The sequence below is a fragment of the Peromyscus eremicus genome, chromosome 3 (assembly GCF_949786415.1).
Source record: "Peromyscus eremicus chromosome 3, PerEre_H2_v1, whole genome shotgun sequence".
Taxonomy (NCBI): domain Eukaryota; kingdom Metazoa; phylum Chordata; class Mammalia; order Rodentia; family Cricetidae; genus Peromyscus; species Peromyscus eremicus.
The window spans coordinates 22,242,151-22,259,305 of NC_081418.1; the positions used below are offsets into that span (position 1 = coordinate 22,242,151).

At 40.7% G+C, this 17,155-nt stretch overlaps 1 protein-coding gene across 3 annotated transcripts in view; it reads left to right on the forward strand.

Annotated features, from left to right (window-relative positions):
- Glcci1 (glucocorticoid induced 1) overlaps window positions 1-17,155 on the forward strand; it is a 156,290-nt gene that overhangs the window by 70,302 nt on the left and 68,833 nt on the right. For 2 of the 3 annotated variants that reach the window (XM_059257365.1, XM_059257366.1), the window contains exon 1: window positions 7,725-8,145. The exons of the other annotated variant lie outside the window; for it this stretch is intronic. In XM_059257365.1, the coding sequence (XP_059113348.1) occupies window positions 7,725-8,145 (421 nt within the window). Of the gene's footprint in view, window positions 1-7,724; window positions 8,146-17,155 lie in introns of those variants that run through there. 3 annotated transcript variants of the gene reach the window in all.

Genomic DNA, 17,155 nt, shown 5'->3' on the forward strand with positions numbered 1-17,155 from the left:
GCTGATTCAATAACCTGGATGTCATGAATAATGCAGCAAAAATATGGGCATGCAGGTATCCCTGTAGCGAAGTAACCAATTGTTTTGGGTGTACACTTTAAAGTGGTATAGCTTAATCTTTCAATTCTTAGTTCTAAATTCCCAGGAGAGAAAATATGATTGCACCAGCTCTAATCACACATTGAACATAAGTCAAATCAACTGTAGTCAGAGGGGCAAGGTTATTGGGTACAAACAAAACAGCCAGGCCATGCTTTCTGGGTGCTGGGAGAGGATTCCTAGGGAAGGACATTAACTTGTTAGCTACCTTACAAAGCGTCTACTAAACTTAATTTTTGAGACACTAACTCTCAGTTTTAAAAGAATATTTCTCCTCTCTGACTTTCTCTGGTTCTCCCCCCTTTTATTCTTTTCTTCCCATTCATGTGTAATTTTTCAATTTTTTTTCCTGACCCTCTTTTCTTTTCTTGTTATGCTTCTCTCTTTTGCTAACTTTATTTGCACTGGTGACTTCAAATACTGTGAGTACTTGTATAGTTCCCAAATCCATGCTTCTGCCATTTCCAAGTTCAATACTAAGGAGGAAGAGAAAGTGGTGGGGATGGTGGTGCAGGAGGAAAATGAGAAAAATAGGGAGGGGGGTGATAAGGAGGAAAACCTCTCGTTTAATAGCCTCTGGGCTTGAAATTTATAGCTGGACTCATTATCTTTCCCCCAAACTCCTTCCCTGTCTTGGCTGCATGCTCCTGTTGAGGCCACCACTAGCTTCTCAGGCATCCAGACTTGAAGCCTGAGAATGTCTGATCTTCTCCTTTCACGGTTCACAGGATCATCAGCCCAGAAATACCATTTTCATCTTTGAACCTTTTTCCATGTCCTCTGCTGTTCTCCCCACTTAGCCTTCTGGACTCACTACAGAGCATCCCCAAAGCCTCCACACTGTCTTCTGCTGTCAGTCTCCAACTCAGGTTGTAAACTGTTCTTACATTCATCTTCTTAAAGTGGAGCTCCATTCATGTTTTTGCACCTGTTCAAAAATTTCCAACAGTTCCTCACTGTGAACTCAGTAAAGTTCACGTCTTCCTTGGCAGCGAGAGCTTTCCCTGGTGCAACATTATCTTCCATTGACAATCAGCCAAGGCACATTGCAGTCTTCTCGAAGGTCCCATGCATTCCTCACTATATGACTTTTTTATGCACTTCTTCTTAACAGTTTTCCATAAAAGGGAATTTTCCTTTCCCATGGTTTCCATGCTATTTTATTTGTATCTCTTTTATCTTGGAGGCATATCCTTTTACTCCTAAATAGATCACAACTTACCAAAGTATGAGAATGGGTATAGTCTGCAGTCAGTAAAATAGAGTTCAGATACATCAAGGATATTTAATGAGTAACTTCATGAAGAGTTATTAAGGCTTGGTGTAGTGTTATTGCTACTAAGCCTTCCTATGTGCTTATTAGATCCATCGATATGGACCTCTTAAATAGAATGCTAAGTAGGCACTGTGAACACTGCATGCTACCAAAGATAAAAAAAATAATAAAATGATAAAGAAACTTCATTAGTCAAGTGCTGCTGATGAACTGAGCAGTTTTTAAAAATTTTTATTACACACACAGTGTGTGTGTGTGTGCATGACATGTGTGCCTGGCTCCCATAAAGTTGACAGGATGGGATTGGGTCCCCTCGGAATGGAGTTCTAGACAGTTGTGAGCCTGCCATGTGGGTTCTGGGAATCAAACCTGCATCCACTGGAAGAGCAACACGTGCTCTTAACTGAGGAGCTGATTCCCCAGCCTTTGACTGTTTTAACAACAATCTTCAGTGCACTCACTTGGGTTATAAAAATCCATTGGTAGATGAAGAAATTAGTTTAGAGGCACATGTTAATCTTTATACAGTCTCCTAAAATATAATAAAACAGATTTCTTTCATATGACTACCATTGCTTTAATATATTACAGACCCTCCGTTTGGGAATTAAACAAAGCAATGTTGCAAGCAGAAAGAGAATACTGACTTCTTTGCCCCACCTTGGGTAGCTTTCTGTAATACGGTCTTTTAGCTTAATGGTAAAAGTCTAGTAATGTATTGCCTTTGGGATGTGCCATTAACTTCACACTTGGCAACTGGAGTTGCTATTGGAGTTGAAGCTAAAAAACCTGTGGTTCCTTGTAGGGGGTCATTGTATGCTTGTGAATTTTGTCACATTACCAGTTAAAAATAAAATATATTGTATGCTTGTGAATTTTGTCACATTACCAGTTAAAAAGAAAATATATTTTGATTTCTATTATTTCTTCTGAGTTCTTTTTAGAAACAAAACAAAATTTTCCTAACTTACAGGTGATGGTCTATGCTACAGAGTTAAATAATTTTCAGTTCCTTTATACCGGCTCTTGGGAATAGCTATTATAAAACAAGATAGGGCCACCTACCAGCCAGCAAATGTCATGTTTTAACTAATCTTCCTCAGCTGTTCCCCTCTGTCAATTCTGTTGTCCTCTCTTTTTCCTGTAAGTTTCAACAATTTTTAGTTCATGAGACAGAGTGACTAAATTCTGCCACTTCCCCTCACCACTGAACAAATATTTACTGTCCTCTGTCATAGCCTGAGCATTGTAGAGACTTAGCAGTTATAAATCTGATAAATCTTCATGACTCTTTTATTCTAGACATGAGAAAACTTATTATATAATGGATTGGATGGTGATAGGTACATTAGGAAAACAGAGCAGAGGAAGCCTAAGGGGTGCTTGCAATTTTAAAGAGGGTAACCAGGAAGGTGGTGATATTTGAGGGGAAAACTGATAGAAATTGAGGGAGGAAGGCTCAGGAAATGTGGCGCAAGAACATTTATAGGAAGGCAAAGCCTAATACAAATCTAGGCTATCGCAAGCAATGGAGAGTTTTACTTTAAGTATCTGCCAGGGATATAAACCAGGCAAGGCTTTGTTGCTGTTATTAGGGATCCGCTACAAGAGCACATAATCAGCTTAAGGTGAACCTCAGTACAGTTCTGTTCAGTGTTCTCCCCCATGACCTCCTAGTTAATCCCCACAGCTGGGATTACAACTCAGACTAGGGTGAGGCTTGAATGCTGTATTAGTCTGTTTTCCCTTGCTATAACAAAGTCCCCGAAGCAGCTTATTTGGTAAATTGTCTCAGCTGGCTCATTGTTCAGGATGTGAAAACTGGGGGTGGGTGTCTCTACTGTTGAGTCTCTTCTTGTTGACAGTGTCCTTTGGTAATGTAGAGCATCTTAGACCAAGGGACAGGAAGCCTGTGTGTTTGTATGTCTAGTCTCTCTTCCTCTTCTTATAAGCCCACCAGACTGAACGATGGGGGCTCCACCCTAATGTCCCTATCGCATCTTAATCACTTTCTAAAGGCCCCGTCTCTTAAGCCAACAGTCTGACTAAATTTCCACACCTCTTATATTCTTAATTGTGTGTGTGTGTGTGTGTGTGTGTGTGTGTGTGTGTGTGTGTGTGTGGTATGTACCCAGTGTATTCGTCATGGCGTGCTTGAGGAGGTCAGAAGAGAATTTTTAGGAGTTGGCTCTCTCTTTTTGCCATGTGGGTTCCTGGGACTGAACTCTGGCTGTGAGGCCTGATGCTCAAGCTCCCTTAGCTGTGGAGTTATCTCACTGGCTCAAGTTTCCCCATGCTTTAAAACAAACAAACAAACAAAAACCCTAAACTTCTAAATGTTTAATTTTATGAGTATAGGTGTTTTGCCTGCATGTATATCTGTGTAGTATCTGTATACTTGGTGCTCTCAGAGGCCAGAATAGGGCAATGGTTAGAGATAATTGTGAGCCATCATGTAGGTGCTGGAAATTGAATCTGGGTCCTCTAGAAAAACAGTGCTTTTAACAGCTTGGGCCATCTCCCCAGCTCCGAGTTTCCACCTTCTTAATATCTCACAGTGGGATAAATTTCAGCATGACTTCTGAGGAACAAATCTATTCAAACTATGGAAGATATTAAGCCTGAAAAACATGGATAGAAGAATCAAGCAGATGGTTTTGGTAGCTCTACACGCTTCACAATTTTTCATCTTGCTCTCTCTCTACTAAGGGCAGCATATTGTTAATCTCTAGTCAGAGATTTCCTGCTTTCTCCTGAGTTAAGTTAGTCTATGTATGGTCCTGAGATTTGCAAACTGTTGTCCACGGACATCCCAAGCATGAGGTCTATGAAAAGAGGTGTTCATTATTATAATTTTTATTACACTTATTTAGTTTGGATGGAGGGTTGTGTATGTGCCACAGTGTGTGTGTGTGGGGGGGGTGGAATCACACTCACGTGGTGAGGTTTGACACAAGTGCTTTCACCCACTGAGCCAACAGAGGTGTTTCCAATGTTACCAGCTTTCATGCCTTCAAGACAGTGCAGTATAGCAACAGATTCATCACTAACATTTTAAGCCTTATATACAACTTTCAGAAGTTATTATACTAGCATTCGATAAAAAGGGAAGCTGCACTGGGCCTTTCTATGCCACAGCTAGGACAACAATGGACTTCAAACCCTGCAGCCTTCACTGTGGCCACAGGCTTCAAGTTTACTAAGAAGAATATTTTCCCAATGCTTCTGTGTTTTCTGGCTTTCATTACCATCTTCAATAAGAACAAAGTATCAAGCATTTAACTAACAGACACTTGAAAGCAGGTGCTACATTTATTCTAGCCCACTTGAATTCCTTAGGTATGACCGGCACTCCTTATTTCATGAGAATAAAGCTTTTTAGAGGAAACTATTGGTTTCTTGAATAAAGAGAAAGTGACTGGAATTCCAAATAGGTATTGATGAGTTAGCAGCAACTGAAAATAGTATTGTAAGATCAGGTACTGTCTGGAGATGTAGTTCAGTGGTACAGCACTTGCCCAGCATACACAAGGCCCAGGGGTCAATTTCCAGCACCAAATGCCACCAAAACAACATTTAAAAAGTCATACAAGTTCTCTCTGGAGTTCGTTTAGATTTTAGATCCGATTTAAGTTTGTTATGTTAGATGGACAGGAAACCTAGCATTATGGCCAGCTATACTGTTTTAGATCCAAACGAAGTATTGATCATTGCCAACTGTGGCTTAGTATGAATTTAGAATTACAGTAATCTACTGTGTTGAGGTTGTTCCATACTCAGATTCAGGAGTGACCAGAGATGACATTTCTATAATGAAACTATGCTGTAATCAAATCATCAACTTAGAAATTTGCCAGTATTTTTAAAACTATATATTTTAATATCAACTTGGTATAGTAGCTTTTTCTTGCTATTCTGAAAAAGAAAATACCCAAAGAAGCCATTTATTGTTTTTTATTCAAGAAAGATTATAACTTGTCAATTAATACAGAACCATTAATTTTTGGATGAAAAAAATCTATATAGTAGGTCGATTCTATCAAATTTCAAAGAGTCATTTTGTTCTATATATAATTAAAATATATGTTGTTCTAGAAAGTAAAAACAGGGAGCTGGTTTTCACTTATAAAATCTCTTTCGAGCCCGGTGGTGATGGTGCACACCTTTAATCCAAACACTCAGGAGGGAGGCACAGGCAGAGGCAGGCAGACTTCTGAGTTTGAGGTCAGCCTGGTCTACAAAGCGAGTTCCAGGACAGCCAGGGCTACACAGAGAAACTCTGTCTTGGAAAACAAAACACAACATATCTCTTTTGAACTGATGGGAATTTAACAGGTGACATTTGTGGTCTACTGTAAATTCTCTTGATCATGTGTCTGCCCACACCATACATTTTATGTTGGAAGGCACTAAAGCACAGGGCTTCCTCAGACTCCCAAACCTGTCCCTCTGGTCTCAACTCTCAGCTTCCCACTTACTAGCTGAGTACTCTCAGACAAGACACTGTCTTTGTGCCCCAGCTGGGAAAACAGTGGGATAATAATAGTACATACCTTGTGGATTATATGAAGAATGGATGAGTTAACACATAGTAATGTCCTTAGAACAGTGGCTGGCACGTGGTGAATTAGTAAATGTTAGCTGTTATTTTAATATGTCATAAAGTCTGGAACTATGACTAATCTAGTGGGATATAGTACTAGATGCTATTTTTTGTACTTTGATTAGGCACCATCGATTTTTTTTTTCCAAAAAAGAATTTAGTGTGATTTTTGTTTGAGCATACAGGAAGCAGAGAAAGGTGAGTGAAACCCATTTAGTGCCTGGAATCAGAGAAAATCTGTCAGTGTGGGCAGACACTAGGTGTAGACCAATCAGACATCCCTCTTCTTTAGTTTTTAAAATATTTTTTTTTTCCTCATGGGAATTAATAGTAGGTATCTGATGTAGACCCTCAATTATTCCTGATTAGGGTTTTATATACTTTTTTACGCCCATGTAAAATCTTTGTACTTCTCACTTTCCTCCCCCCACACAGGAAATTACCACAATGAATTGTTACATTATGCCGGGTATCCCACCCCCCCCACCCCAAGAGACCATCTGCTCCTGGATAGTCAACTAGGTGCCCTGCATTAATAAATCAGATGCTGCGATGACATAGACTTTCTTGTTGACATCTACAATTCAGAATCTGATGTTCTCCACCCCACTTTGTAACTAGAAATGGCTATAATGGCAGGTGTATTTTGTTCAGTCTAGCTTCCAGACACCGCTCCCGAAGTTGTTTTGACTCACAAGGCTAGTAAGACACCAGAAGACATTACTAAGATGAAAAGGGTTAGGTATCCTTTATTCAGTTGTGACTAAAACATCACACCGGATGCAGGTGTCTTTGCCAAGTTAGTTGTGCCTCCAGCGTCCTCAGCCTCAGGTTGTAGAGGGCACGGGAGGGTGGAGCCCTTGCAACCTGCTTATCGCAGCGTGCGCGTGTCTGTGGGCGTCGGGGCACGCGCAGGACACTCAGGGACCCACTTTTCTAGTCTCAAGCTCACCTCAAAGACTGTCAACTCTTGCGTCCCTCCCTCGGCTCACAACCCCTCCTCTCCCATCCACTCCCACGCCCCGCCCCTACAGCGGAAACACCGTCCTGTAATTGGCCAAGTCTCCTCTCACTCCGACCGCACCACCAATCCCTGGAATCCTGGAGTAGAGCGGCGCGGCCAATCGGGGCTCTCGCAGCGGCCGGAGCCGGGTCCGGACCGCCCAGAGGCGGGGCCGGGGGCGGGGCGCCGACCCAGGATTAGTTGCCATTCCGAGTGAGAAGCGGGTCGAGGTGGCGGCGGCGGCGGCGGCGGCGGCTGCGGCGTTTGCGGTGGCGCGGGCTGCGCGCAGCGCGAGGCGCCTCGAGGCCCCTTTCTCTCCTCGGAGGCCAGAGTCGCGGCGCTCCCCGCGGCCGCCGGGTCCTGTCGCGCGGGCGCCCACCCCCCTCCCCACACCCTCCCCCACGAGGGCTGAGGAGGCGCGGGAACCCGGCGAGTGCCCAGTCAGCGCGATGTCCGGGGCGGCGGCGGCGGCGGCGGCGGCGGCCATGGGCTCGACGCGGGCCGGGCCGTGAGCGCCCCGCCGAGCGCCGCGGGGCGGTTGGGGCCGTTGGACGTTGGCCGTCGCGGCGTCCCCTCCCCCTCGGCGGCGGGGTGCGCGTCGGAAGGGGAGCCCCGCGGCTCCGCCCCTCGCCGCCCCTCCCCCGTACACATCGCACGCACCGCCGCGCCGGCTCCCACACGCTCGCGCGCCCGCTCGCCCGCCCGCCCGCCCGCCCGCTCGCCCGCCCGCCGGCGGAGCCACCATGTCCACCGCGTCCTCCAGTTCCTCCCAGACCCCTCACCCCGCTCCGCAGAGGATGCGGCGCAGCACCGCGGGCTCCCCGCCCGCCGCTGCCGGGAGCGGGACGGGGCCGGCCGGGAGCTGCGCCCCCGCGGCGGGAGCCGGTCGGCTGTTGCAGCCCATCCGCGCCACGGTGCCCTACCAGCTCCTGCGGGGCAGCCAGCACAGCCCCACGCGCCCGGCCGCCGCCGCCGCCACGCTCGCCAGCCTCCCCGGGACCGGCGCGGCCCGCGGCCCCAGCCCGTCTAGCCCGACTCCACCGCCGGTCGCTGTCCCGGCCGAGCAGGCGCCTCGCGCCAAGGGCCGCCCGAGACGGTCCCCCGAGAGCCAGCGGAGGAGCAGCTCACCTGAGAGACGGAGTCCCGGCTCGCCCGTGTGCAGAGGTAGCGAGCCCAACCCTCCCGTCCTCCCGGGCTGCGTCTCCCCGACGGTGCCCTGCGTGGAAACTTCAGCCTCTCCGGGCTTCTGTTTGCTAGTTCATTACCGAAGGTGTGAAAGTGGCTTTGGGAATCTCACCCCCCCTGAGGTCGCTGCAGGGCTTGGAGGAGCGACCTGAAAATCAACTTTTATCTGACCCTCACACCGCCCCTCATTTTTCATCTTGCATCCCTCGCCTGCAAGGAAAAGTGTTTCGGTTTAATAGCTTGTTAGGCTCTCTGTGTTTGTAGCCGGGGAAGGAGTTGCTGGGTGAAACCCTGAAGCACGCACACAAACTCTCCAGCGGCGGATGAGGTGGTAGTAGTAATCTCTGCAGCCTTTGTGCTTTCCCACCAAGTTCTTGACTCGTCTCTAGTATGTTTTGCTCGTTTTGCGTTTTGGAGGATTGATGGCGTTACTTAACGACGTTAGGCTATCCTTTGCATGTGTAGAGGAGACAGTTTTGAATGTGCATTTGAAGTGTATAGGGTTTATCCACCCACCCTCTCTACTTTATATAGCCATGCATCAGAGCACTACTACACTACAAATGGCTCATGCCCGAAAGGCGATTTTCACGATGCATTTCTTAAAGCCTGTTGGTGGAGTGTGTTTACTTTTTCCTTCCATCTCTAAGTATACTTAGCAGTTCAGCTGAGCTCTGTAGAGTTCTCAAGTTTCTTTTTTGTTAGGTGTCAAAGGTAATGGTGAGTGGGTGGATGCTGTGGACTCCCCTTAGTTTTCTGTTTGGGTTTGGTTTTGTTTATGCCTGGGGACATAGTGCATGATCTAGTTGATTCCTGGGGGAGAAAAAGAAAATTAGGCAAAACAGGGACGTAAGGCCATAAGGGAGAATCAAGTACCTAATATTCTTAGATACCAGTCTAGAGCTACAGTTGTTGCTGCTGCTGCTGCGTTATGGAAGGAAGGAATCATACGGAGTAGGGAAAGAAAACAAGAAAAAAAACCTACTCAGAAGGAAAATACTACCAAGCTCCATACGATGTTTATATGGTATGTGAAATTTTTGTTTACGATGGACGTTCTAAGGTGTTTAGAGTTGGAGAAAGTGATTGCAGTATGATAGATCAAAGTTTAGGTATTTTAAGCTTTAATTTAGACCTGTAATTAGCATGTTGCTAAAGCACTTGCTTTCAGACCACTTGATGGTAAGCCCCTGTGTAGGATGTAGTGCAGTGAAGTAAGTGCTTGAGCACTGAGAAATACATCCTGTAATCTGTATGCACCAGGAGGAATTTGCTCCCCCACTGCTCCCCCAGGTCAAGCCAGCTGCTGCAGAAACTGACATCCTCCAGCAAATCCTGAATGAATGAATGAAAACAACGTGATCGCCCTAATAATGACCACAACTGAACACACATCTTTGGCTGTATTTTATAGAAAAGTCCACCATTTTCTAACAGATTAATGCCATATGCAACTTCCTTGCACATTTTCTGTGGCTGTGTTAAAGGAGAGGTAACAGAAAGAAAAGGAGGCAGCAGACATTTTTGAATGATTTAGCTTTAACAGTTTGTTAATGGAGTTTGGGGGTTTTCTTTCAGGGAACAATGTAAAAAAATACGAATTGTAGATTGTGTGCAGAGGATTTTGTGGGCAGAGTTAGAGAAGTTTTGGCAATTGCTGCAACAGTATAATGGCCACCTAGTACCTCCTTTCCTTTTGTTGATAAACACTAACATCGTACCATAAATAATAGTACAACTTGTTTTTCTACATCCCTCAAAAGCCCTAATTGCTTAAGAATTACATGCCCCATCATAAAGTAGTTTTAATGAAATTTGTGATCAGGCTTAAATTCTGCTCTTTGTTGTAAAATTGCACGTCAGAGTTTAATGCAATTTTAATGCAATCATGATGAAAACAATTCTTGAGTCTGGATGTGCAGTAGGCAGATTTGCAGGGTCAAAGCTTGTGCTAGGGGTTGAAGGGCTTTCTCTTCTGTGGTTCTGCTGTTTATAACATCAGGTGTTTTTGTCAGTGTCTTGCATTGAAGTGATTTTTGAATGCAGGCTCTTGTGCTAGTCCCTTGATTATGTTACCCTATGTTACTGGTCCACATTCTGCCTTGTTCCTCTCGCTCTATATTGAAACTACAACATATAACTAATATGTTCTTTCTGTTTAGCCACTTAAAAATCTGTTCTGTGACTTAAAATTTCAATTAGTTTCTTTTGAAACTAAGGTTCTGACTTGAGTGGGTTTTAGTTTTCACTGACCAAAGCGCCTGCTGCTGTTGCTGCTGCTGCTGCTGCTGCAGACACTGACATCACTCTGCTGCATGAATGAAAAACAACAACGTGCTCCATTGCTTCCTTTGCTCTCCTCCTCCTTCCTTTTCTTGCACATTTCAAGGTGTGGAGATAAACACTATACTATACTTTGAAACTACACATAAAAATAATTAAGTAGATGGTGACTGAAGGGGTATGTACTTCATGTAGATGTGTGTTGTTTACAGAAAGCTTTAAGAGCTGTGGACATTTGAATTGTAGGTGACAACTAATTATTCAGAATTTTATTCATATTTTGTCTGATTGTGGAAAAATTATAGAAACTAAGTTTTTTAATTCTTTTATCAGGAAGAAATGTGAACAATTTTTGAACACATAATGTCAATATTTTTTTCATAAACACTCTTAGCATGCATATTTATGGGGTTAAGGCTAGAGTAATGGTTGATACTTAAGTCAGAAAGCTGAGGAAAAACTGAATTCTGTAAATAGAACAATCAGTTTTAAAATTTATATTAATATATAGGACCCAGTAGAAAGATAATAATTCCCTTTATTTTGGGCCTATAGCTTCAGATAATTTAAATGGTTACCTTAACAGAGGATGCATAGACCTGCTAACATCATGCTTTATTTAAAAAACATGGAAATTTACAAATTGAAAGTTCTGTTTTGTTGGTGTTCCTCGATCATCCTCTTTTTGTATTTTTTCTTTCCTGTGTATTTCAAAACTTCAAGGTTTATTATTTATATTCATCTCTGTTCTTCTACTATTAGTAAAATGTCATCCTTCCCTTGTTTGGTTCTGAAGGGTTTTGAAGTGGTGAATGACAAGCTACTGAATGCATCCTCTGGCTCCCTGTGATGTGTTTGTAATAGATGTAAAATCATAAAGTATTATGCTAATAGTCATTTTTTGTGATGGTAATAACAAATTCTACCTTTGAGATAAGTAGAACAATTCGAATGAGACTAAAGCAGAGTGTTAGGGTTAAAATTAATGATCTTTAGTAATGATCTAAAGAAAATAGAAAGGGGCTGCTCTCTGAACTCCAACAGAACAAAACCCATGGATTTAAACACTAAACAAATACAATGCTGTAAAAACAGTAGGTAGCAAATGGAAATGTGTGTGTGTGTGTGTGTGTGTGTGTGTGTGTGTGTGTGTGTGTAAATATCCAACATTAAAAACTTACAGGCTATAAAAATATAAAAATAATTGCCTACAGTGCTCTAGTTGGAGAATCCTGCTTATGTTTTTTACCAAATCTAGTAACAACAATTCTGAAGATCCTGTAACTTGTTAGTTCCTTCTATGAAAAACAATATGTTAATCTTTTATTTAACCTACCAGATTTATTTCGGCCTCATACTCCTAAGATATTGGCAACCCTAGACTGAAATTTGATCAGATTTTCCCCTCAAGAATGTTGAAAACCTCTTGTCTTATACATAAAGAAATTATGCTATTATTAAAAGATAATACAAAGCCAGCAAGGGTAGAATGTTTAACTGCAGACACTGTGTTAATGGATATGTGTGTGCTTAACCAGTTCATTTGCTTTTAAGTTTTTAAGCTCTTCATTAATTTCCCCTTTTTGAGTAATTTTAATGCTGTCCTTAGTTGTGAAATACAAACATTTTGGTAATTTTTTTCTCTGATAGAAATACTCTTCAATTTCCTTTTTGAAAGTTTATTATCTGGCTAATATTTTTAGAGATTGAGGTTTTCTGCACCCTTCTCCCCATTTAAAATTTATTTTTCTTAGAGTCCTTTATAGGAATTTATTTCTAAACTTTCCTGAATAGAGTGAAAATATATTAAGCTTAGATTTCCAGAATAATCTTTAAATTCTGATTTGGGGGAAATATTTTTAATCTCTTATAATTGAACTAAATAGTGTTAATGGCTCTGCCCCCCCCCCCCCCCCCCCCGTCCATTATGGTGCATAAGATCTCACAATCAGTTGTATGAGTAGTAAAAGTCATTTAATCAATCTACTTTATGTTCAAAGATTATATTCTTCCCAAGTACTATTACCCTGAGCATATAGAACATTGAATACGTAAAGTGTATATAGTAGGATAATGAATTTTTAACTATCTTTAAGGTTTTATATGTGGTTATTGGATTGAACATAATTTTATTAATTGGAGTACTTTTCACAAAGGGATAGTTAATTGACTTTGGTTTGCATTTTTGGAAGATTTTTACATTGGAGATATATTGAAAGGTAATGACATTCTTTTATTTTACTTGTGATAATGTGGGCTACATTTGAACTAAGGAAACAAGGCTCAGTTCCATGCAACAAATCAAATGTAAACAAAAGTCAGCATTCAAATTAAGTCTGAAATTTAAAAAAATAATAAAAAGTTAGTTGTACCCAAACTTCACTTGCAGCTAATACTGTATCAAGTATATATAACCAGTGACTCTGGGTCTTAATTTTAGTTCAGTCTTTTTTCCAGAGCTTAGAATTTTCAGACCCCACCCAAATAGGCTTTTCTACAGTACCTGTCCTGGATCAGTGCCTGGCACTGTTGTCGTTGGTCCCCAGTATAGCCTTCTGTTCTCCTGTCTTTGACAGCCTTTCTGTGTGCTCTGCATATTATTTATTTACAAAGAAGGTTGAGCTCATCTAATGTATGGCCTCATAACTGATCTGCTATGATTAAACTGAAGAAAGAGAATACTACTCATTTCCTGATTTCAGTCTGGGGAACTGATGGAATGATCAGAGCCACCAGACTTTCCCTTACCTTTATCTGGACCCTAGAAATGACCAGAATGCAATCAATTTTTCTGATAATTCAGAAAAATACTGGTGCTTATTCTGCAAAATAAGTTTTAATGGGCTAGGGGTAAGTCTGAAGTATCTAAAGATATTATTTATGAACAAATTATAGAAAAATATCTACCCCAAATCTCATTTTTATAGAAACATGTATGGCTGATACCTTTATCACTGTGGTTTATTTTAAGTGAATATTGTTGATGCAAATAACAGGAGGAGGCAAGTTCATAAATAATTGGTGACTTCTTTGTATTATCCTGTCTCTCTAGCTGCTGTAGATAGAAAGGAAGAAAACATTTGAGGGTGACTATTTGCCAAGCTTTGTATACTTTGAAGTTCAGCAAGAAAATGGGTGTAGAATCCTGTTCTTTTAATTCTAGATTGTTGATTCCACAGTTAAACTGCTGGGATTTTTGGGCTAAAAGAATGACAAAGAAATGGATTTTCTTTTGTGTTTCCATTGGCACTCTTCTGCAGTGCTGGGACATGCTCTTATATTTTCAGAATGTCTAAAAATGTTAAGACAGTTTGGTGAATGTAACTAAAATAGAATATGGAAGGATGGCCATTTTCTCTGCTTGCTTCTTACAGGGGAGGGGCCCTCACACATGCACATGGAGGAAATAGGGAGATGGAGATTGTACCTTGTTCCTGGAGCTCAGGGTTATGAACCTTATTGTAGCTGCTTCCATTTATATGTAATAAGAATCTATGTTGTCTCTTGAATCACATTATACTGTGCAGAATGCTTTTCTCCTTTCATAAATGTTTAGAATCAGTTATAGATGGTGGTAAACTGATTTGACTAATGCCTAAGGAATTACTAAGCAGGTACTCGTCTCAAGTAATTGTCTCAGTAGATTGATTCAGCCTTCCTAGGAGACAACAGCTATGCTTGCAGTGTGAGTTTGAACTCCACATGTATAATTTAACGGAGTGCCACCATGTTGTACCTTAATTATGACTTGCCAAAATTAAGAATGAGTTGAAGAAGCTAGTGAAACCCATAGTAGTGTGGCAAGGTTAGTGTTCAAGATTGCCTGCCAAGTTATTGGAATTAAGTAATTCGCCAGCCATCTAGCAGTGTTTTGTAACAAAAAACTAAAAAGCACTGCTACTTGCTGCCTAGTATTGCTGAAGATCAGAAATACCTACCAACAGCTAATAGTAGTAAATAGTATTTCCTTATGTATCCAGTATGGTCATGGTGAAACTTTTTGAAGAGTTCATTAACTGATTTTTATCTTTTCTACTATTAGAAAAACCATAAGTTAATATACTTTTTAAGAGCATATTTAATTAACAGGGTCACCCTGTATAGTGTAGGTTAGCTCAAGCTGGCCATCTTCCAGCCTTAAGTTCCTGAGTTACTGGGTTACAGGATGCTGTACCATGCCCAGTCTCTGCTCTTCTTAAGAATCTTTAGAATCTGTCTATAGTTGTGCATTTACAAAGCATTCTTTCAAATGTCTGGACAGTGGAGTGGCCCTGGGGATTACTTTAAAGTTGCCACTCTGTTTATATACTTTTTTCTTTCATTTTTGAAACTGAGAATAGCTTCATCCAATGGCTTTTGTAATATGTCTGGATCTACTGCATGTCATTGCATATACATAATATTCTTTTGTAGTTTGACTTAGGGTGATGTCACTGGCCTTTATGTGTTCCAAACACATATACGCTTTGTTGTAGAAGTCTGAAATGTTGTTGAATGTAGTTTCCTGTGTAGTATTGTAGAATGTGTAGCAATACTTAATGATGCCTCTTGAGACTATTCAAATGAGTATGACTTGGCTTTGACTAAAATACCTGCTACTACTGAGTGAGAATGCAAGATAGTAAACCTTTTTCCATAGACCATTTATGTGCTGTCTTGATTGAATGCTCAATGACTTATTTTAATTTCTTATATTAGAATTTATGTATTTCATTTTTATTCCCTTGTTTATATTTTAAAGTAATATTAACATTATAGCCCTCACCTTTACTCTTCGCTCATATTCGTCTTTAAGATGGTTCGGGGTTTTCACTTTGCATAAGCCATTCAATCAAAAGTTAACATCTTTATGCAGATAACTCTTATTTAAGGATTTAATTTTACATCTAATCTGTGGAAGAACAAAGCGGATGCTTGGTAAATCATATTTTGTGTGCCAGTCTTTTCTAACGTTGCAAAAAGAGTATTGTAGAAAAGAGTATGGCCACTGAATATCATTATGTAGTAAGTCATCTGAAATTTTAAATAGGAATTTAGGAAATAGGACAATATAGAAAGTGATGAAGTAAACTATTATTATTTTATATTCATTAAAAATACTCCATTCTTGAAGTCCCTAAAAATGTTTAAAAAAAGGTAGCAATACAGTGTAGTTGATGAATCTTTGCGTGTTTCATCCATATTATTCCATAATTAATGTAGCTGTTTGCAAGTCCTTGGCAGTTTAGCTGTGGTTTGGTTATGATTTTTCATCTCTATATCTCTGTATGTTAGGTAATTCTTGTGGATATGTGTGCTTTATCTAATATACCTGTTATTTTTAGCATTACAGTATGTAGTATGATATCTGGTACTTAAATGGCCTTACAGTAAATGTTAGTTAAATCCATATATAGGATTTACAGAGATTTCTGCTTGAGCTATCTAAATACACATCTGTGCACACTAAGAGACAAGTATGCATACTCTGGAATGAAATCACTGAAGAATGATCATAAGGACATGAAATCTTATAAATATGTGATAGAATAAATTTAATAGATTATATTTATGCTACCCCTTTTTATAGAATTAGTTGGTTTGGGTCTTTGTTTTGGGCCTGACATTCAATGGTTGTGGTTAAGCTTAGAAAAACATGGAGTTAGATCTTTGTATAATGTAGAAGGAGCTAGTATTTTGCTGTAGAAATAGTTGGGACAAAACTGAATTTTACGCCAGGCGGTGGTGGCGCACGCCTTTAATCGCAGCACTCGGGAGGCAGAGCCAGGCGGATCTCTGTGAGTTCGAGGCCAGCCTGGTCTACAGAGCGAGATCCAGGAAAGGCGCAAAGCTACACAGAGAAACCCTGTCTCGAAAAACAAACAAACAAACAAACAAACAAAACCTGAATTTTACACAAGTGTTTATATTTTGAAAGACATAATATAGGCTTCTACAGAGAGAGTTTTTTTTTTTATAACATACAAAGTTTACACACAACTGTACATGTTTTTAGTCATAGATACATCGTAGAGTGTGAAATGGACTAAAATGACTTTAAAATAGTTGCTTGCAAAGTCATTTAAAAGACTAACACAAACCATTATTTAAGTGGACCTTGAGACAGTTTCTGAAGGAGCCAAAAGTCTGAATTGTAAAGATACACATTTTTTTTTTTTGGTAATTTTTTGGATGCATGTACTAATTATCTTGTTTTGGCCCCTCCCTTTAACAACCCCTTCTATGTCTCCCCACCTCACTTCTCAAATTCATGGCTTGTTTTCCTTTTTATTATTGTCACACACACAACACTCGTGTATATATAAATGCATAACAATGTAAATACAGCCTGCCAAGTACATTTAGTATTGCTTATATGTGTATGATTTCAGGGTTGAGCACCTGTTACTGGATAGCCAATTAGGGTGCTCATTCCTGGGGAAGACTAGTTTTCCCTTTTTCAGCAATAATTTAGAATTCTGTCAAGTAGATTTTTATCTATTGAGATTCCATGGAATAAATAAATGGAATGGCATCTAAATATATTGTATTTCCAGTAATTTAACACCATCATGCCCAAAATCAATGTGCTCTTTCAGTTAGAAACTGAAATGTAGTATTTCTAATAAGGAGAATGTGAGTGATATATTAATTTATGCTTTATTATTATGAAAACATTAAATTGTCAGGCAGGTTTTCAGGTGGTTATTTGCTTTACTTATTCTCT